General features: G+C 38.5%; 1 protein-coding gene across 1 annotated transcript in view; it reads left to right on the forward strand.

Moving 5' to 3' along the window:
• LOC107548718 (caskin-2) overlaps window positions 1-18,212 on the forward strand; it is a 38,408-nt gene that overhangs the window by 9,467 nt on the left and 10,729 nt on the right. The window contains exon 2 of the mRNA XM_016229518.1: window positions 11,832-11,883. Within this exon, the coding sequence (XP_016085004.1) occupies window positions 11,832-11,883 (52 nt within the window). The remainder of the gene's footprint in view (window positions 1-11,831; window positions 11,884-18,212) is intronic.

Raw genomic sequence — 18,212 nt, forward strand, 5'->3', positions numbered from 1 at the left:
AAGTACAGTTAAGCTGCTGTTGACCACATTCAATGGGGTTTGGAATGATGGGAGGGTGAGTAATTAATGACAGAATTTTCATTTATGGGTGAATTATCCCTTTAATTGATTAAATATACTGAACAAAATTATAAACGCAACACTTTTGTTTTTGCCCCCATTTGTCATGAGCTGAACTCAAAGATCTAAGACTTTTTCTATGTACACAAAATGCCTATTTCTCTCAAATATTGTTCACAAATCTGTCTAAATCTGTGTTAGTGAGCACTTCTCCTTTGCTGAGACAATCCATCCACCTCACAGGTGTGGCATATCAAGATGCTGATTAGACAGCATGATTATTGCGCAGGTGTGCCTTAGGATGGCCACAATAAAAGGCCACTCTAAAATGAATCAAAATGCTGTCATTGAGCTTAACTTGTATTGAATGCAGAGAATTCCATTATCGCTACAGTATAAAGGCCCACTTTGATGGGTGGCTTAGCAAACCAAGCGGACATTGGCAGGTGCTCACTTCAAGGATTAATGTCTCAGGCAATTGTTTCAGCTATTTTAGGGAACTTATTGGGCCAGGTTTACTGCTGGACTGTGCTTAGGGATTTCCTAGGGAAAAAGTGTAACATGAATGGGCAGTGACAGGGCAGATAACTCCCCCATCACCCCTGCCACAATTCTGGCTCAGATTTCTCTCCAACCTTGAGTTTTGTATGCTTTCAAGGTGAAAGTGCTGTTTTACTTTTCCAGAATAATGAGATGTTTTAAACAGCAAAATATGGGTCAGATGAACAGAAAAACACTTATATTTGTGAGTGGCCTTGAATGATGTAGCTTGCAACCAAAACTAGCAACAAAGAGCAGGAACTACAGAAGACAGAAACAAAGACATATGGAGAACATTATTGTATGCAAAAAAATCAACGTGCCTTTTTAATCAGGGCACAAGAAAAATAAACCAAGAGGTGGACCAGAAAGAAACCTGGGTCTTTTTTCCAATCTGCAAGCACTCATTGTATTGAAAGCAGACTAAAGTGAACTTAACCTGCAAAACCGTGAAACTATTATTGACTACAACAGCCATTGACTTTCACAGGACTAAATCCTTTTCCTGTGCCATCTTATAACCAGGTCATAATCATAACTACAAATACAAAAGATTAGGGATTAAACAGCTTTGTTTCTGTAGTGCTCTGCTTGCCACCTGTTTGATCTGAATCTCAGCCATGTTTGTGCATTTCTTTTAGGTGTGGTGGTCACACCAGCTACTGACTGGTTTTCGGACCCCCCCGGACCCCCCAATACAGTAAAATTGCACATTTTAGAGTGGCCTTTTATTGTGGCCAGCCTAAGGCACACCTGTGCAATAATCATGCTGTCTAATTAGCATCTTGATATGCCACACCTGTGAGGTGGATGGATTATCTCGGCAAAGGAGAAGTGCTCACTAACACAGATTTAGACAGATTTGTGAACAATATTTGAGAGAAATAGGCCTTTTGTGTACATAGAAAAGTCTTAGATCTTTGAGTTCAGCTCATGAAAAATGGGGGCAAAAACAAAAGTGTTGCGTTTATAATTTTGTTCAGTGTATATACTGTAGTCTGCATGTGCTCCAGGCTGTTCTCGACTACACATACTCAAGAATATTGTGAACACTCAATAAAAAATACATCCCTGAATGTGCTCTGAGTCTGAACAGGCTTTATTGGTAGGTGCACAATCAAATGAGAGAATATATTTAATACAAACACAAGGGGCGGGGAAGGTGTAGAACTTTGTGAATGACAACCATTCTCTAATGACATACTCTAGTTCTGCTTTCAGCATTTACATATTCTCAGAGGACCTGCCCATCAGTGAATTTATGGTTGTTTAACCAGAACAAAAAATGTTTTGCTCTCCTGTGAGTCTCGGGGCCTCCTCTCTGCTCTCCCCGGCGGCCGGCCCTGCAGCTGCTAGACCCCGTCATTTGGCACGGAGATGAAAGCATGTCTCGCGCTCCGCTCTGTCCTCTGTGACACAGCCTGACCGCAGCACAGTCACAGACGTGTCCATTAACTGCACCGCTGGCCCTGTGATGGCACGACTCCGCTGACATGACAGACACCCGGAGCTGGGAAATATGTCGTACGGACAGTTCGCACACCAGCGGACTTCCATTACTGATTTATTAGCACGGGATTGGCTTCCTCCGTCTCCAGAGATAATTTTTTATCCGTCTTTAAAGGGAAACCAGGATTGGTTTCTTCAGGACATAAAAACATGGAATGTGTTTGGTTTGGATATGCATAGGCTTTGTCTCCGGAGTCTAGGTCCGGAACCGTCGCTGTCAGTCGGTGTTACTCTCTATAGAATGGCAGCACTCTTTGAAACGTTTTGTGACTTGCTGCCATTTCAAAAATGCAGCCTTGTGTTTAAAGTTGAAGGCGTGGCCGAATGCGAATTCTGTTACTTTCCTCTCTGCATTCAGGACTAGATCTCAAGTATGACTTTTGGTGAAATTGGATGCTGCAGCTGTGCATTTTATCTAACACTGAACGGCCTGAGCTTGACAACAAATTGAATCATCGTAAATTACTTTGGCATTTGCACTAAAGAAGTTTGTAATACTGTGAGAGGCTTCACTGAGAAGTCAATGAGTATGCCGGACTTTGAGAACGCTGCAGGAACACAGTGCTTTTTCACTTTCTCAGTTTCAGAGAATGATCAGATGTTGAACTTTTACATTGTGTTGAAAAAGGCCAACGGTCATTTGATTTGTTTGTTTTAGCATTGGTTTGCTAGCATGGACCGAGTTTGAACGCTCTCCCACAAAAGCCATTGAAAATTCTTGTTTCCTAAGCTTAGGGCTTTGGTGTTAAATCTAATCTTGTGCTCAACCTTTGCCCTCTGACCATTGAGATCAACTCCATCTTAAATTTACTGACCATTTTAGGGATGTCACAGCCCTGTACTGATCTCCTCTTCTGCAGTGGATGAAATTACCCTAATCCTTCAAGACTCCTCTCCCTTCTTTAGTTTTTTAAAGGTAGACATAAACTTTCTTAGTATTCCTCAATCTCTTTATTATAAACCATATAACATGAAAAATGATGTGAAATATAAAATGTCTTTTTTTTAATAATTTTTTTGTAAAAAATGTATAGGGTTGCTAGAGTCCCAAGGTGTGTAATTGTGTAAGCATATTTTACCTGCGCAACAGTAGTTAAATATCTGATGACTCGATACGTGCAATTCACCTTTATTCCTCGAGGTGGCACTGTTTAAAACACAATGATGACGTGATGTTTCGTGCATAAGTGCAGGCATAAAACAAATATCATCAGCAAAAATTGACCCGGCTTGTATGGCTTTACTGCAGAGCAATTACTGTACGCAATGAAATATACGTGTCACTGTCATTTGATGATGGATTTGGTGAATAAGCTGCCAGCGATCAAAATATTGATTTTGAAGTCATTGAAAACAATCTTTTTGAGAATATGGTTGAAATCGCAAATTTGAGCCAGATGTGAGAAATGTGAATGTACTGGAGAAGCCTTAAACATCATATTAAGTATACACATTATTCGGGGAGGCAAGAGAAACAGTGCCTCCTGCTGGAACTTTTAACCGCTGTTCGACAGTGTCATTTTAGAAAAAAGCAAGTGATTTATGTTTTTTAATGTCATATTTCGTATTTTTCATATATTTGTGTTTTATTTTTGTACTGTGGATTATTTTCTCATCCATTTTTTGAGAAGGCACTGCCTCCCTTGCCAGGAGTCTCCTTTGCGGGGAATTTGATTGGTTACCATTCGTCATCCCCCTAGCGTGAACTTTCTGTCCCGGTTTTAATAAGAACTTTAGCCTTTTCAGAGGACTCTGATGCATGTACTCTGTGGCATGTTTGAGTTGGCTGCACGTGTGACCACACGCTCCTCTGGACCCATCTGCAACGATTATTTATTTACACGCTGTGATGCTTAACCCCGAGCAGGCAAGGGCATCCCAAACCTCAGCAGTGGGGCAGGATGAACTCTGTACGTATCCTGCCGCTCTTTAAACTCAATTCTAGTCTATCTTCTGTACCTCCCTCAATCATACGCTGAGCCCTCTTGATTCTTCCCAGACGTCACTGTTGACATTCCCAAGGCTCCAGATTCACGAAAAATTTGCCCTTGCCTCGTAAAATGAAACATTTTAGTGTCCAAATAACTTTTTTGTAGTTGGCACATTACAGAATAGTGCTAAATAGATGGCGGTTTAGAAAAAGTGTCACCTAGGGGTGACCAAAACACTGGGTTTAGGGTTACGTTAGTGCTACAGGAAACACTGGAACTAACAAACAAACAGCTCCTTATCAGATCTGACAAAATAAAGTGTAGACACAAAGTTTTCCTGACTGTCACCATTGGCGACTAGGTTTTAAATTATGGTAACATATATTTGTTTTTTGTCGCATTTGCAACCATTTTAGTTGCAGTCTGGAAGTTTGATTATAACATGCAATGTTTATGACCTACAATACTGGAAAGACAGATATTACACAGATAAAGACCGGCTTTATCTCTCACGGAGGACCTGCCGTCCCTGTTATCAGGGTTTCATCAGGGGCCTTGAGAACAGGCCGACGTGAGTCTCTGCATTCCAGTGTGGAGAGCTTTAAGTGTGTGAAAGGTCTGCCATCTCTCCTAAACGGCAATCACTGTGAGCTGGGCCAGTTGTTCACCTTTATCTCAGATTTCGTCCACACGAAGCCAGAGCTTTCCCTATCCGATCTTTTTTCCCCCCTCATCTCAAGAAATATCTGCATCCACACGAAACCGACACAAAACGATGTAGTATACATGCCAGACCAGTATGTGGCGCTGTAATTCTGCCACAGAGATACACTAAAAATGGAGAAAAAGACTTGGACTATGCGCATAAACCTTGCGTGCGTTATAACAAATGAACATGAAACAGTACATTTATTAATCTGTGTTAATGTTAGTTAATAAAAAACAATCATTCAGTGTTTGTTCATGTTTTGTTGCTGTTACGTGACGTAGCGGTGTCTGACTACGTGCGAGACGTGGGGTGATGACATCATCATTTCACAAAATATACGGATTGGCTGTACACACGAAAACGCAAAGGTGTCGTTTTCAGATTTATCCACTCTGGGACCCGGTTTCCAAAAATAGCGGTTTCACTCTCCCAAAACGCCGGATCCGTCTGGACGAAACGTCTATTCGATACAAAATTTATGCGTATACAGCTGAACGCGTCTCCATGTGGACGGGGCCTCAGTTCACAGGCGTCGTTTTGCCCGTTTTGCTTCCGTAATCATCTCATGGAAACTGCTGGGGTTACTGTGTAGTAAAATTATAGGGTTCTTTTTAACATATTTGTAAATTTTCTAACTTTGTGTTTCATATTTTCCCTTTCTTTCTTGGGTGCATATGAGAGGAATCTTCAATTTGAAGTAAAAGCCATCGTTGCCAAGTAGGTTAGATGTTAAAAAGTTCAATACAGTAAAGATATGGTTATAAATAATGTTTTTCACTAAATAAACATAAATAATTATATTTAATTATTTACCTACATTTTAAAGCACGTGTCATGAGTTGTGACACAGGGAACATCCATAGAACAATCCAAGCCCTTGATAAAGTACCACAGCACATGTACTAACCACTAGGAGCAAAAGCATTATTTGAATGAGCTCACCAGGAGATCTTCTCACCCTCTGCTTGGAGACCTGGAAGTGTTTTACTGGGGAGGACCAAACGAACACAATAGTCTTTAAGTGATCCTACTTTTTGGAACAATGGTCTAGGGAAGGAAGTGCAATAAGGGGCCTATCCTAAGTCCTTGAAAGCTTGGCTGCTCTCGATGGGGCCTGTGTCAACAGACCCCCCACCTAATCTCGCCAAGGGTCACACTTGCTTTTGCACCCTCCGTCCCCACTTGAACAATCCCTCCATCTGTGTCTCCCAACCCCCCTCGCCTCTGGTTTGGGATGGCACAAACCGGAAAAGTGGCTCACAAAGGGAAAGTGCATTCTTCCATGCAGAAAACAACGTGCAAACAAAGAAGACCACCAAAGACATGGTAGGTGAACTGAGATGGGTTTGTCTTTGCCTGCTGCAGCAGAAGTGCGCTGCGCCACCCTGTCTCTCGCTGTGGACACTACGTGCGCTTTACAAATCCATGTGAAGTGCCAGAGAGAGGAGCAAAACGATGAAGATGGGTTGGAATTTGGTGTCATTACGTAACCTGAGACTGGTTAAAAGAAAGTTTGAAAGGGACGGTGCGTTTGCTCTGATCGGAGTCTAAGATTTCTGTCTGTAGATGTGGAAAAGAGCCCAGATGTTCAATGAAGTGCTGGAGGAAGTCTTGATGACAGGATATGGATGTTACCTAAAGTACAGTCTAGGACTCTTTAGAGAAAGCCTAATTCCTGCTTCCTATGACATAATCCAGCAAGTGCTAAGGAAACAGCCAAAATGTGTACAAATGTTTACCCAAACCGCACATTTATGTTCTTGTTGAGCATTTCATTTCATATATTTTGGAACATGGCTGCAGAAATTTGCCTATTGTAGCTACAATTGTACAGTTCACATACTTTTACCCAAGTTGTGTACTTGGTTTTTGAGATTTAGGGCATTTACTTCCTCTATTGTATTAGTACAGCAGGTCTCTGAAAGAGGCTAGTTTTGTGAGCGAGACTCTCAGTTTCTCAGCTCTGATATGGTGCAAAATCCAGAGTGGTAGCTGTCGCCAGCTTCATTTACACAGTCGATAAGAGGACCAGGGGAAGTGTGTTTCTCTTTCTCCAAACATGTAATCTCCCTGCACTGCAGGCATTCCATTGTCAGGTCAAGAGGACTGGAATGGAGCTGTGAACTTACTGGAATCTACCATCTCTGACTTTCTGCTGAAATTCTTCAGGCCTCAAACATTTGAGACGGCCACAGATGCTAAGCAGCCCACCCCTGCCTTCCTTCTGTTTAATCAAGTAGTTTCTTGAGTAGTCATTACCGAAGGGGAAGGTTGTCAGTCATTAAGCCATTGTTTCAGTGGTCATGACTGCTCGGGGCGGTTTGGTGTGCAGGAAGGAGCCGATGTATAGAAATCAAACATCAAACATTCAGCTCAAGGATCAAAGCCGCACTTGATGACAGTCTGTAGGATACAGTTGCTGTGTATGCAAGCACAGCTTCTTGAATAGGGAAACATAGTATTGCACTATTGCACTTGCATTTTCTAGAATAAAAAACATTTATACATTTACCAATAGGACAGGGTTTCCAGTCCTGCTCCTGGAGGGCCAACATCCTGCAGAGTTCATTTCCAACATTTCCTAGAGGTTCAGGTGTGTTTAACTGGGGCTAGAGTGGCCCTCCAGGAGCAGCGTTGGGCCTTTCAAGCTGCTATAATGTTTTGTTGAAATTTCAGCCATTCCTTAAACTACAAGAAGTTGTCAGCGCCCCATAGGGCCATTGCGCTACGGGTGTCCCAAGTTTGGATCCCGGCTCATGGACCTTTCCCGATACCGCCCCCTCTCTCTCTCCCACTTTACTTTCTTACTCACTATCCTATTAAAATAAAAGGCAAAAATGCCAAAAAAATGAATCTTATAAAAAACTACAAGTCAACTTTGTTTCATATTGCACAACTTTGACAAAAAAAGGGATTTTTATGTTTTGTAATATGTGCAAAGCTAGCAAGCTATACCAAGAAGTTGTCAGCGCCCCATAGGGCCATTGCGCTACGGGTGTCCCAAGTTTGGATCCCGGCTCATGGACCTTTCCCGATACCGCCCCCTCTCTCTCTCCCACTTTACTTTCTTACTCACTATCCTATTAAAATAAAAGGCAAAAATGCCAAAAAATGAATCTTATAAAAAACTACAAGTCAACTTTGTTTCATATTGCACAACTTTGACAAAAAAAGGGATTTTTATGTTTTGTAATATGTGCAAAGCTAGCAAGCTATATCTCAGTTTCCAAAAATACTGCATTGCATAGACGCCAATTTTATCATAAATAGTGGTTTATTACAATGACTTTCAACACATGCAGCCAAACCAATACCCCTTTTTTTCAACTAAATGGACCAAAATTAGTAGGGATGCACAGAAAATTCGGCCGCCGAAAATTATCGGCTATTTTTGGCCGAAAGAGAAAAATGGCCGAAAATACGAGCCGAAAATATACATATAATAATATATATGGCGCGTTCCACCCCGCCCGGCAGTGTTCAAGCGCACAGGTTTCACTCTCCTCGTCATTGCGCGGTTTGACGCTCCACTCAATATTCCACTCTATGAATGTGCTCGTGCACCGCTCATGCTCACCGGAAAAGCAAAGCCCGCTCAAATAACGCGGTGACAGGAAATGTCTATGCAGTACTTGTTCCTGTTTGCAGTAGCGCTACTGTGCTGTAACATGGTGTAGTACAGCTGTATTGGGCAACGCTTGTAAAATTATGCTTTTAGTGATGCTGTGCTCTGCTCACATGCTGATAATAATAGCTTAGGACTATACATTATTTGGATAATTAGTCCAAAAACAATTTATATCTGATTCTGTTACATAGAATTGAATAAAAATAATATATTGATATTTAATATTAAGGTAACACTTTACAATAAGGTTCCATTAGTTAATATTAGTTAATGTATTAGAGTTTATTACAGTATTATTACAGTATATTAATCTTTGTTAGTTTTAATCATAATACAGTTGTTCACTGTTAGTTCATGTTAATTCAGAGTGCATTAACTGTTAACAAGCACAAATGTTGATTTTAATAATGCATTATTAAATGTTGAAATTAACATTAAGATTAATAAATAGTTTATACCAAGTCAGGCCTAGTGAGACTGACTTGGTATAAAGGGGATTAAAAAATGAGGAGTGGGTGGATTTTTATCATTGTAGGGGGGTTGTGTTGTGGTTGACATAGAATTGAATAAAAATAATATATTGATATTTAATATTAAGGTAACACTTTACAATAAGGTTCCATTAGTTAATATTAGTTAATGTATTAGAGTTTATTACAGTATTATTACAGTATATTAATCTTTGTTAGTTTTAATCATAATACAGTTGTTCACTGTTAGTTCATGTTAATTCAGAGTGCATTAACTGTTAACAAGCACAAATGTTGATTTTAATAATGCATTATTAAATGTTGAAATTAACATTAAGATTAATAAATAGTTTATACCAAGTCAGGCCTAGTGAGACTGACTTGGTATAAAGGGGATTAAAAAATGAGGAGTGGGTGGATTTTTATCATTGTAGGGGGGTTGTGTTGTGGTTGTGTCCAAACACCATGTAAAAGTGGATTTTGCATAATAGGTGCCCTTTAAGTGTCTTATATGTGGGGAGTCCGTAGCAGTTTTGGTTCGACTACCTGTGCAACAAAGCTTTTTGGAAGTGTCATATTTTAATATGGCAGTGCTTATGGGTCGTTTCAGATGGAGCACAATCTGTGTGACTCCACCACCAGAGGCAGGGTAAAATCATGAGCCTTGCTTTTCCTTTGGGTGTGTATGTTTACAGCTTGGCTCCAACGCATTGTCAGTTATAGTAGTGAAAGGCGTTGGCTGCTCTTTTGTAGTTGAACATATAATTGTGTACTTTTGATATAAGCAGTCAGTGGTTGCCTAAATTTAGTGTTTTCTTTCTTTCTTTTTTTTTAAAAGACTCTCAAGTTTACAAGCTTCACTCCACAGAAATGAGCAGAAACCTGAAGTCGGCTTTACAGTTCAACAAAATCCTTGATTGTGCAGAGTTGAACAAAAATGGCCAAAAGCATTCTTGTGGTGGGAAACCCGTTATGCTTTATGCCTGCCAGTTTTGGCATAAAACAATAAGTAGTTATTTTCAGTCTTACCAGTGTGGTAACCGAAGAGGAGGTGCTTTTTCTTGCTCATAAACTGCATTAAAAATAACTTGAATAAACATTTTGCACATGAATGTTAAAGAGAGTGTTTTTTTTGTTTTTTTTAGTACGACCAGTGTAATCAGGTTCACTAACAAATTACTCGTTTTAGCATGTTCTTTTTAATGAAATGGTCAAAAAACTCAAAGTACAAAATTAGTGGTTAATGGATTGTCACAATCTTAACCAAAATTGTTTATTTCCCTAGGTTTTCCATCTTTAAGGAAGAGCCCTTGCTTTACTTCAAAGCTTCTCATTATGTATGGCAGGTAACTAGGTTCTATTGAGACCATGTCAATTAACTGGTCCTGTGGATTGAGGTTATAGAGCTTCACTTCAAAGGGTTTTTTTGTGTTTTGGTCACTCATTGCTGTGACAGCTTCATAATAAGGATGAGTGATGGATCGTCACTGTGACTCCACATCGTGGGTGTATCCAGTGTCTGCGTTCTAGGTCCCATTCTACCCCAAAGCCCCCACTGTCTTGAACTCTGACCTCGCCGAACTGGGCATACAAACACTGATTCACCTTTAGGCGGACACTGTGGGTTTCTGTGACGTTCCTGTGGTTGTGGTCTGGTTAAATTGTTTTGTCATTACTGGGAAAGATTCTGGAAATACAAAATGGAAGCTAGCGTGTAGATAGACATGTAGATTGAATAATGAAACATAATATTATCATGTAGCATGGAAAAGAATTTAGGCCACAAGTGAGATGGGAGATGTAGCATGTTTTTGTATCTTCTCACAGCATTCATTTGATATATCTCAATGCTTTTGTATTTATTCTGAAATTGCAAATTGTTTCATTATATTATTATAACAAATCCCCCATGGTAGATTACACATTTTTGAGCAAAACTTGAAAAAAAATCTCTTTCAGAAGATGTTTTTTGAAGATTAATAGTTTTTTAAAAATTGCAAAAATATGTTTTACAAAAGCATTTACATGCACTGTGAAACATGCCACACTGAGATGTCTTCATTTTGACGGATAAAGCAAACATTTTATTGTATCAGGGTTTTGAAGTATTGGCTAATGGTCTTGAGACACTGTCCATGTTTTGCAGTGACAGAATAGTCTCCCTTGAGGGCCACAATTGCTGAAGATCAAAGACCAAAAGATCACTATTGAGTGGTCTATTATTTTCCATCCTCCTGCCAGTTTAACGCCTCCTGAGCTGGCTAGTGAGGTCAGGCAGAGGTCAGAGGTTAATGAAGTGCCCTTTGTTGTTCACAGGATGAGACAGTGTTATTTAGTCCTGTATCTCCTAGTAAGCTAACAGGAATCTCCAGAGGTCCTCAGACCGTCTCATCAGTCTGGATTCCAGACTCCCTCTGGGGCTCTCATGGGAAGGACCAATGTAAACTGCCTAGCAGCGACTCAAAAGTTTAACCTAAAAGTTAAAGTGAGCAGTTTGTCATTTCTGCACTGCTGGTGGCATTTTCCATAGCAACCACCCAACACTACCTAGCAAGGACTACATAAACTTCAGACTCCTCTCTTCAAACTGTCCAGTTTTCTAGTTACAGGTTGTTGTGCAATTCAAGTGAATATGCCAGTGTTTCTGTACATTGGACTTGATGGTTCATACATGCTGATGAGAGTTTATATGAGAGCACTGTAACCTCACACGATTATATAGACACATTCCGCAGCGTCCAGTGAATGAACAAACAGCCCTCTCATTTGCTTCATCTGACACATCAGCTATGAGCTTTTAGTACAAGAGTGAAGCTGGAGAAGGGAATTCATACTGAATCGACTGAGGTTGACAGCCATGCTGCTGTGATGTGTGTGTGTGTATATATATATATATATATATATATATATATAAGCCCCAGCATCTTGATTGTCTTCATGTGAAGCTGACTTTTGTGTTCTGTGTTCTTTCTCTTGTGTCGTAGAGTTACTGGGCTCCACAAAGAGGCTGAACATCAACTATCAGGATCCAGACGGGTGAGTCATTGTTGTGTTGTGGGTGAATCTCATAAGAAATCAGGTCAATAACATAATAGCATAATAATCAGGTCAAAACACAGACATTCTGAAGTGTGCAGCCAGTCAACACTTTCCCATAAGGTCACAAGAACTGAGAAGTCATCTGACTAGAAAAGCTGCCAGAGAGCTATATGTTTCTTGTTTAATGTCACCCCAGTGTACTGGTATTATTGCTAGTATATCATAGTTTAAGGAGCACTGAGGTCAAAAGACAATGCCAGCATGGCAGATAGTATGCCTTGGAATATGTTCATAACACACACCTGCTCAATGGATGAGACGTTCCTCATAAAATAATCTGAAAATACATAATTTTGCATGCAAAGGTAATGTCATAGTTCAATGAGTTCTTAATGGTTCAAAAAATAACAAAATATAATTTTGGTAACACTTTAGTATAGGGACCAATTCTCACTATTAACTAGTTGCTTATTAGCATGCCTGTTATTAACATATTGGCTTTTTATTAGTACTTATTCTGCATGACTATATTCAACATATCTAATCTTACCCAACACCTAAATTTAACTACTACCTTACTAATTATTAATAAGCAGCAAACTAGGAGTTTATTGAGACAAAAGTTGTAGTTAATGGTTTGCTAATAGCAAGAATTGGACCTTAAAATAAAGTGTGACCATAATTTCTAATATCTTAATTTGATGTTGGCGTGAAATATGTTTTGATATTTACATTGCCAAGGCTGAATTAAAAGAGAGGCAATTTTTTTTTGGAATATTATTACAATGTTTTCAATTTGAATATATTTTAAATGTAATTTATTCTTTTGATGCAAAGCTACATTTTCAGCATCATTACTCTAGTCTTCAGTGTCACATGATCCCTCAGAAATCAGTCTAATTTGCTAATTTGCTGCTCAAGAAACATTTCTTATTATTATTATTATCAATGTTAAAAAAATTGTGCAGCCCATTATTCAAAGAATCCTGAAAAAAAATGTGTCATGGTTTCCACAAAAATAAACAAAAGAACAGCATTTACTTGAAACACTAAGGATTTGTAACATTATAACATTGTCTTTACTGTCACTTTTGATCAAATGAATGTGTCCTTGCTTCATTGCTGCATTAATTTCTTTTAACATAATAAATAAATAAATAGGGATTCCAAAATGTTGAAAGGGAATACAAATGAGCTGCTCATGTTCTCTCCACTGACAGCGTCACATCCTCGTCCCGTCACTTGAGAGTGTCAGTATGATCATGTGCAAGCATGTCGACTTCCTGTGTGATTTATCATCCCAATTTGATTAGTTTTGAAATTGACATGAAAGCTTTTGCAAGTTGTTGAATCAGACTTCTGAGTCAGCACATTGTATAATGCTAAATTGCTATAAGTGTCCTCTCCACGCACCTCTAACTTCTTAGTCAAACCTCTGAATTACACCCCTCTGTAAACTTTTCATAATAAGGTTTCATGTCTATGATACATTTTTCACTTGGCTTTATTATATTGAATTGTGTGGCCATTATATCTAATCATATTTTTTTGAACACTCTGTTAAGTTGTGTACTTTCATGTAAGCTTTTTAACTTTTTAATGTGCAAATTTCCCCAGATGCCTTGAAATAACTCATCAGTCTTTGCTAAAATGATCATGTTTGGCCAACTTCATGTACACAGTGTGCTACAAGCTATTAGCCTTAAAAGCAGTGTTTATAAGACTGAATACTTTGAGCCAGATGCTTTATCTGTGTCTCGTCTTAAACTGACCACTATCGTTGTTCACACAGTCCATTAAAACATGCTATGCCAACAGTGTCTTTGAGATAAGATGGGCCTCTCACAGGGCTGTAAAATGGTACATTGACCTCATATATTAAAGTTGTGACATTTAGGTGCTTGTTTTTGGGTGCCCTGATACATTTTTCACTTGGCTTTATTATATTGAATTGTGTGGCCATTATATCTAATCATATTTTTTTGAACACTCTGTTAAGTTGTGTACTTTCATGTAAGCTTTTTAACTTTTTAATGTGCAAATTTCCCCAGATGCCCTGAAATAACTCATCAGTCTTTGCTAAAATGATCATGTTTGGCCAACTTCATGTACACAGTGCGCTACAAGCTATTAGCCTTAAAAGCAGTGTTTATAAGACTGAATACTTTGAGCCAGATGCTTTACCTGTGTCTCGTCTTAAACTGACCACTATTGTTGTTCACACAGTCCATTAAAACATGCTATGTCAACAGTGTCTTTGAGATAAGATGGGCCTCTCACAGGGCTGTAAAATGGTACATTGACCTCATATATTAAAGTTGTGACATTTAGGTGCTTGTTTTTGGGTGCCCCATCTCTCTGTCATAAAGAAGAGAAAGGGGGGTGGGCCAGTCGAGGGGTCAGAGATGGCCATTCGTGGATAAGGACCGTAACGAATTAGATAGGAGTGTTTACAAAGCACCGAACAGCCATTATTGAGGCCGGATGGGAAAGGCCAGAGGAAAACAGGGAATGATGGATGAAGATTTATGGGAGTTGTTGAGTGCTGATTTGTGCTTTCTTATATGGCTGGTGTGAACAAATCTGCTACTATATGGCATTAAAGCACTATAAACAGATAACAGAAAATAATCAAGATAAACTCTCGGGTTAGATTGGCTGACATCTCAGGTCTTTAAAGTGGTCCACTCTTAGTTTGAACCAGATGCATCAAGTCACGTTGTTTTATTTTGTTTTGATAAGTTGGCATTGTATCTACTGACCGGGTTTTGTTATATAACATCTCTATTTAATGGAAATGTACTGACAGAAGAGGAAAACAGGAAAAGGGGCAAAAGGATGTAGTTTTGACCTCATATATTAAAGTTGTGACATTTAGGTGCTTGTTTTTGGGTGCCCCATCTCTCTGTCATAAAGAAGAGAAAGGGGGGTGGGCCAGTCGAGGGGTCAGAGATGGCCATTCGTGGATAAGGACCGTAACGAATTAGATAGGAGTGTTTACAAAGCACCGAACAGCCATTATTGAGGCCGGATGGGAAAGGCCAGAGGAAAACAGGGAATGATGGATGAAGATTTATGGGAGTTGTTGAGTGCTGATTTGTGCTTTCTTATATGGCTGGTGTGAACAAATCTGCTACTATATGGCATTAAAGCACTATAAATAGATAACAGAAAATATTCAAGATAAACTCTCGGGTTAGATTGGCTGACATCTCAGGTCTTTAAAGTGGTCCACTCTTAGTTTGAACAAGATGCATCAAGTCACGTTGTTTTATTTTGTTTTGATAAGTTGGCATTGTATCTACTGACCGGGTTTTGTTATATAACATCTCTATTTAATGGAAATGTACTGACAGAAGAGGAAAACAGGAAAAGGGGCAAAAGGATGTAGTCGAGCTCACTCAGAGTGTATGTAACACAATCATGCAGAGACCTGTATCGCTTATTAATGGGAATAAAGTACATAGACTCACCCGTGTGTAGGCAGAGGCTTCAGGCTGTCTGGAATCTGAATCTTGCAAAATATGCAACATATTTGGGTCATACAGTACTCTCCGAAATGAAAAAGAAAAAATATTGGTAACACTTTATTTTAAGGTGTCCCTGTTGCACGTTACATATACTTACTATTATATTAACAATTAATTATGCATAATTACATGCAAGTAACCCTAAGCCAAATCCTAACCCTAACCATATAGTAAGTACATGTAGTTAATTACTATTACTCAGTACTTAAATGTATACTTACACTGTAACAAGGGAACCTTAAAATAAAGTGTAACCAAAGTATTTTATATAATGTTATACATAAAAAATGTATTTATACAAGGATATCGCATTACAATTAAGAACCTTTCTCAAACAATTTTCAAGACTGTAATGCAAAAGTAAATGTTTTTATTTATTTTATTTTTAACAATTTGTTAGTATTTGTTTTATTAAATAATATTTGTATTTATGCTGATTAAACATGTTGCAATTGTAGTATTTTTCTAATCATGTAGTCAAAATTGCAGTAATTAGAGTCTAAATTGAAAATAACAGAATTACAAAAAAAGAGAAAAAAGTCAAACATCTGTAGAGATTTTTTTGGTCAAAATGAAAATGATACTCTGTATATATATATATATATATATATATATGGAAAGTTACTTTTGAAAGTAGTGCATTACAACATTGCATTACACCATGAAAAGTAACTAATTGCATTACTTAGTTACTTTTTATGGAAAGTAATGCATTACGTTACTTTCACATTACTTTTTTGTCACTTAGGCTGGACTCGCTTAGTATTTATTTTTAAAAAACCCAAAAGTTATATTTTTGGCAACTGTAAAGGCCCTTTCACACAATAAGTGAAATTATTAAGCGTCAGGCTAAAGGAAGTGCCTCAGCACATTGCTCCCAATTTCTGTCAACAGAGTTATAGGAGAGGTGTCAGTGAATAAATATGAAAACAAAGTAACTTGCATTGCTTATTTGAAAAAGTAACTCATATATTTTGTTGTAAATTTATAGGTAATGCATTACTTTAGTAGTTACTTGAAAAAGTGATTACTTTTTTCAGTAATCTGATCTGATTACACTGTGTGTGTGTGTGTGTGTGTGTGTGTGTGTGTGCGTGTATTAGTGCTGTCAAAATTAGTGTGTTAACGCAATTTTCCATTTTAAAGGCGTTAAATATATATAACTCAGTTAATGCAGGGGCAGGGCTGGGGTTGGCCACCCCACTTACTACAACTGCTTCTGTCTCTTTTTTTTCTTGACAAAAATTGCATTTATTTAGACGCGCAAAATGTCTTTACGACCACGTCAAACGGGAGACGTTTCAGATGCACACTCCGCTTCGCCTCAGCGCCAGGTGCAAGTCAAACGAGCATGGAAAACAGTACAGGTGACGAGGAGCTTCAGTACAACAACAGTGAACTACGCTCGTATGAGATATTTTGAGGACATATGTCAGTAAAAATGAAATTTGCTGTCCTGTCTGCTGTTATACTGTGCTTGTAACACGTGCTCTTCAATTGCACGCACAAATGCACCGACGTGCTGTATATCATTTCATATTAAAGAGCAATTATATATAAAAGGTTATGAGAAAACACGATGCGTGTCAGATCCGCGTCACATTTAGCAGCAGCAGCAGCTCTTAAAGAAATAGTAGCCAAAAAACCTAACGCAGCTGCTGTGATGTCTGTTAATCAAAAAAACAAAAGAAAAAATAGGAAATCAGTAACTTTTGAAGCTTTAACGATTCATCTATATTTAATTTAGAATTTAGTGTTTGATAGCTTTATTCGATTTCTGTGTATTTCTTACTTGCTGAAGGGCACAGGTAGCTGAATATGACATTTATTATAATGGGTTTCATGGGAAGATTGTTTTAGGTTCAAATAAAATTATTTTTAACGTCTAATAAATGTTAAAATTGATAGCTCTCATTTACACTGTAATGTTGAATGGCTATAATCAATGGTCAGTTTCATAGAGACATCAGTATTATTGGTATCAGGGATACTCGCCTTAAGTAATAAAAAAAAAAGGTGCCACTGAACAGATATTAAAAATATACTGTCTTTATGTTGTTTGTACATTAATTTGAATATTATATAATAATGTGAATTTATTACAATATAAAAGTATATTTAAAAACTTTAATGTTAGTTTCTAAAATAAAAAACAATTATTACATCAAAATTATATTTTATTTATTATTTATTATTTTTTGAACATGTTTTCATCAGATACACCCATCTAAAAGACGCGGGAGTTGCGACACTGTTAGGAAAGCCTTGTTTCTGCATGCCACTTAATGATGACCTCAGCGTGCATCATAAGCTTGTACTTTTGATTGTGAAAGTTTTTAATGCTTTTGCATGCCCAGGTCTGTTAGTAAAGGAGAAAAAATGAAATGTGGGGTTTGGGGGGGGATTCAGCAAATAATAGTGGTGTAACGTCAAAGGTTTTGCTTGTCTGTGAGACAAATTAGTATTTGAGCCGCCTTTGACTTTCTGGGGAACTGTTGGGATTTGTATGGGGGGCGTTTCCATGGCAAACGTCCTGGAATGTGTGTGAATGAATGGCAAGGCCGGTGTGAGAGGGACTCTTTGGAGCCCTGTCCTTTGTCCACCCAGGGCAGCGCTGCCAGGACGCATCAAATCCGTTCTGACATCCCGAGAAATGAAGGCGAAAGTGGACAGGGCTTGTAACACAAGACCCTCGCTGAGTTCTGGGAACATTTCGAATTGTGTGTTTGTGGGTAAATCAACAACTGCTCAATATCACTGCGGGCAGCCACTGGACTGTCTGACCCACTCTTGATA

The sequence above is a fragment of the Sinocyclocheilus grahami genome, unplaced genomic scaffold, assembly GCF_001515645.1.
Source record: "Sinocyclocheilus grahami isolate Dianchi unplaced genomic scaffold, SAMN03320097.WGS_v1.1 scaffold353.1, whole genome shotgun sequence".
NCBI classification, from domain to species: Eukaryota; Metazoa; Chordata; class Actinopteri; order Cypriniformes; family Cyprinidae; genus Sinocyclocheilus; species Sinocyclocheilus grahami.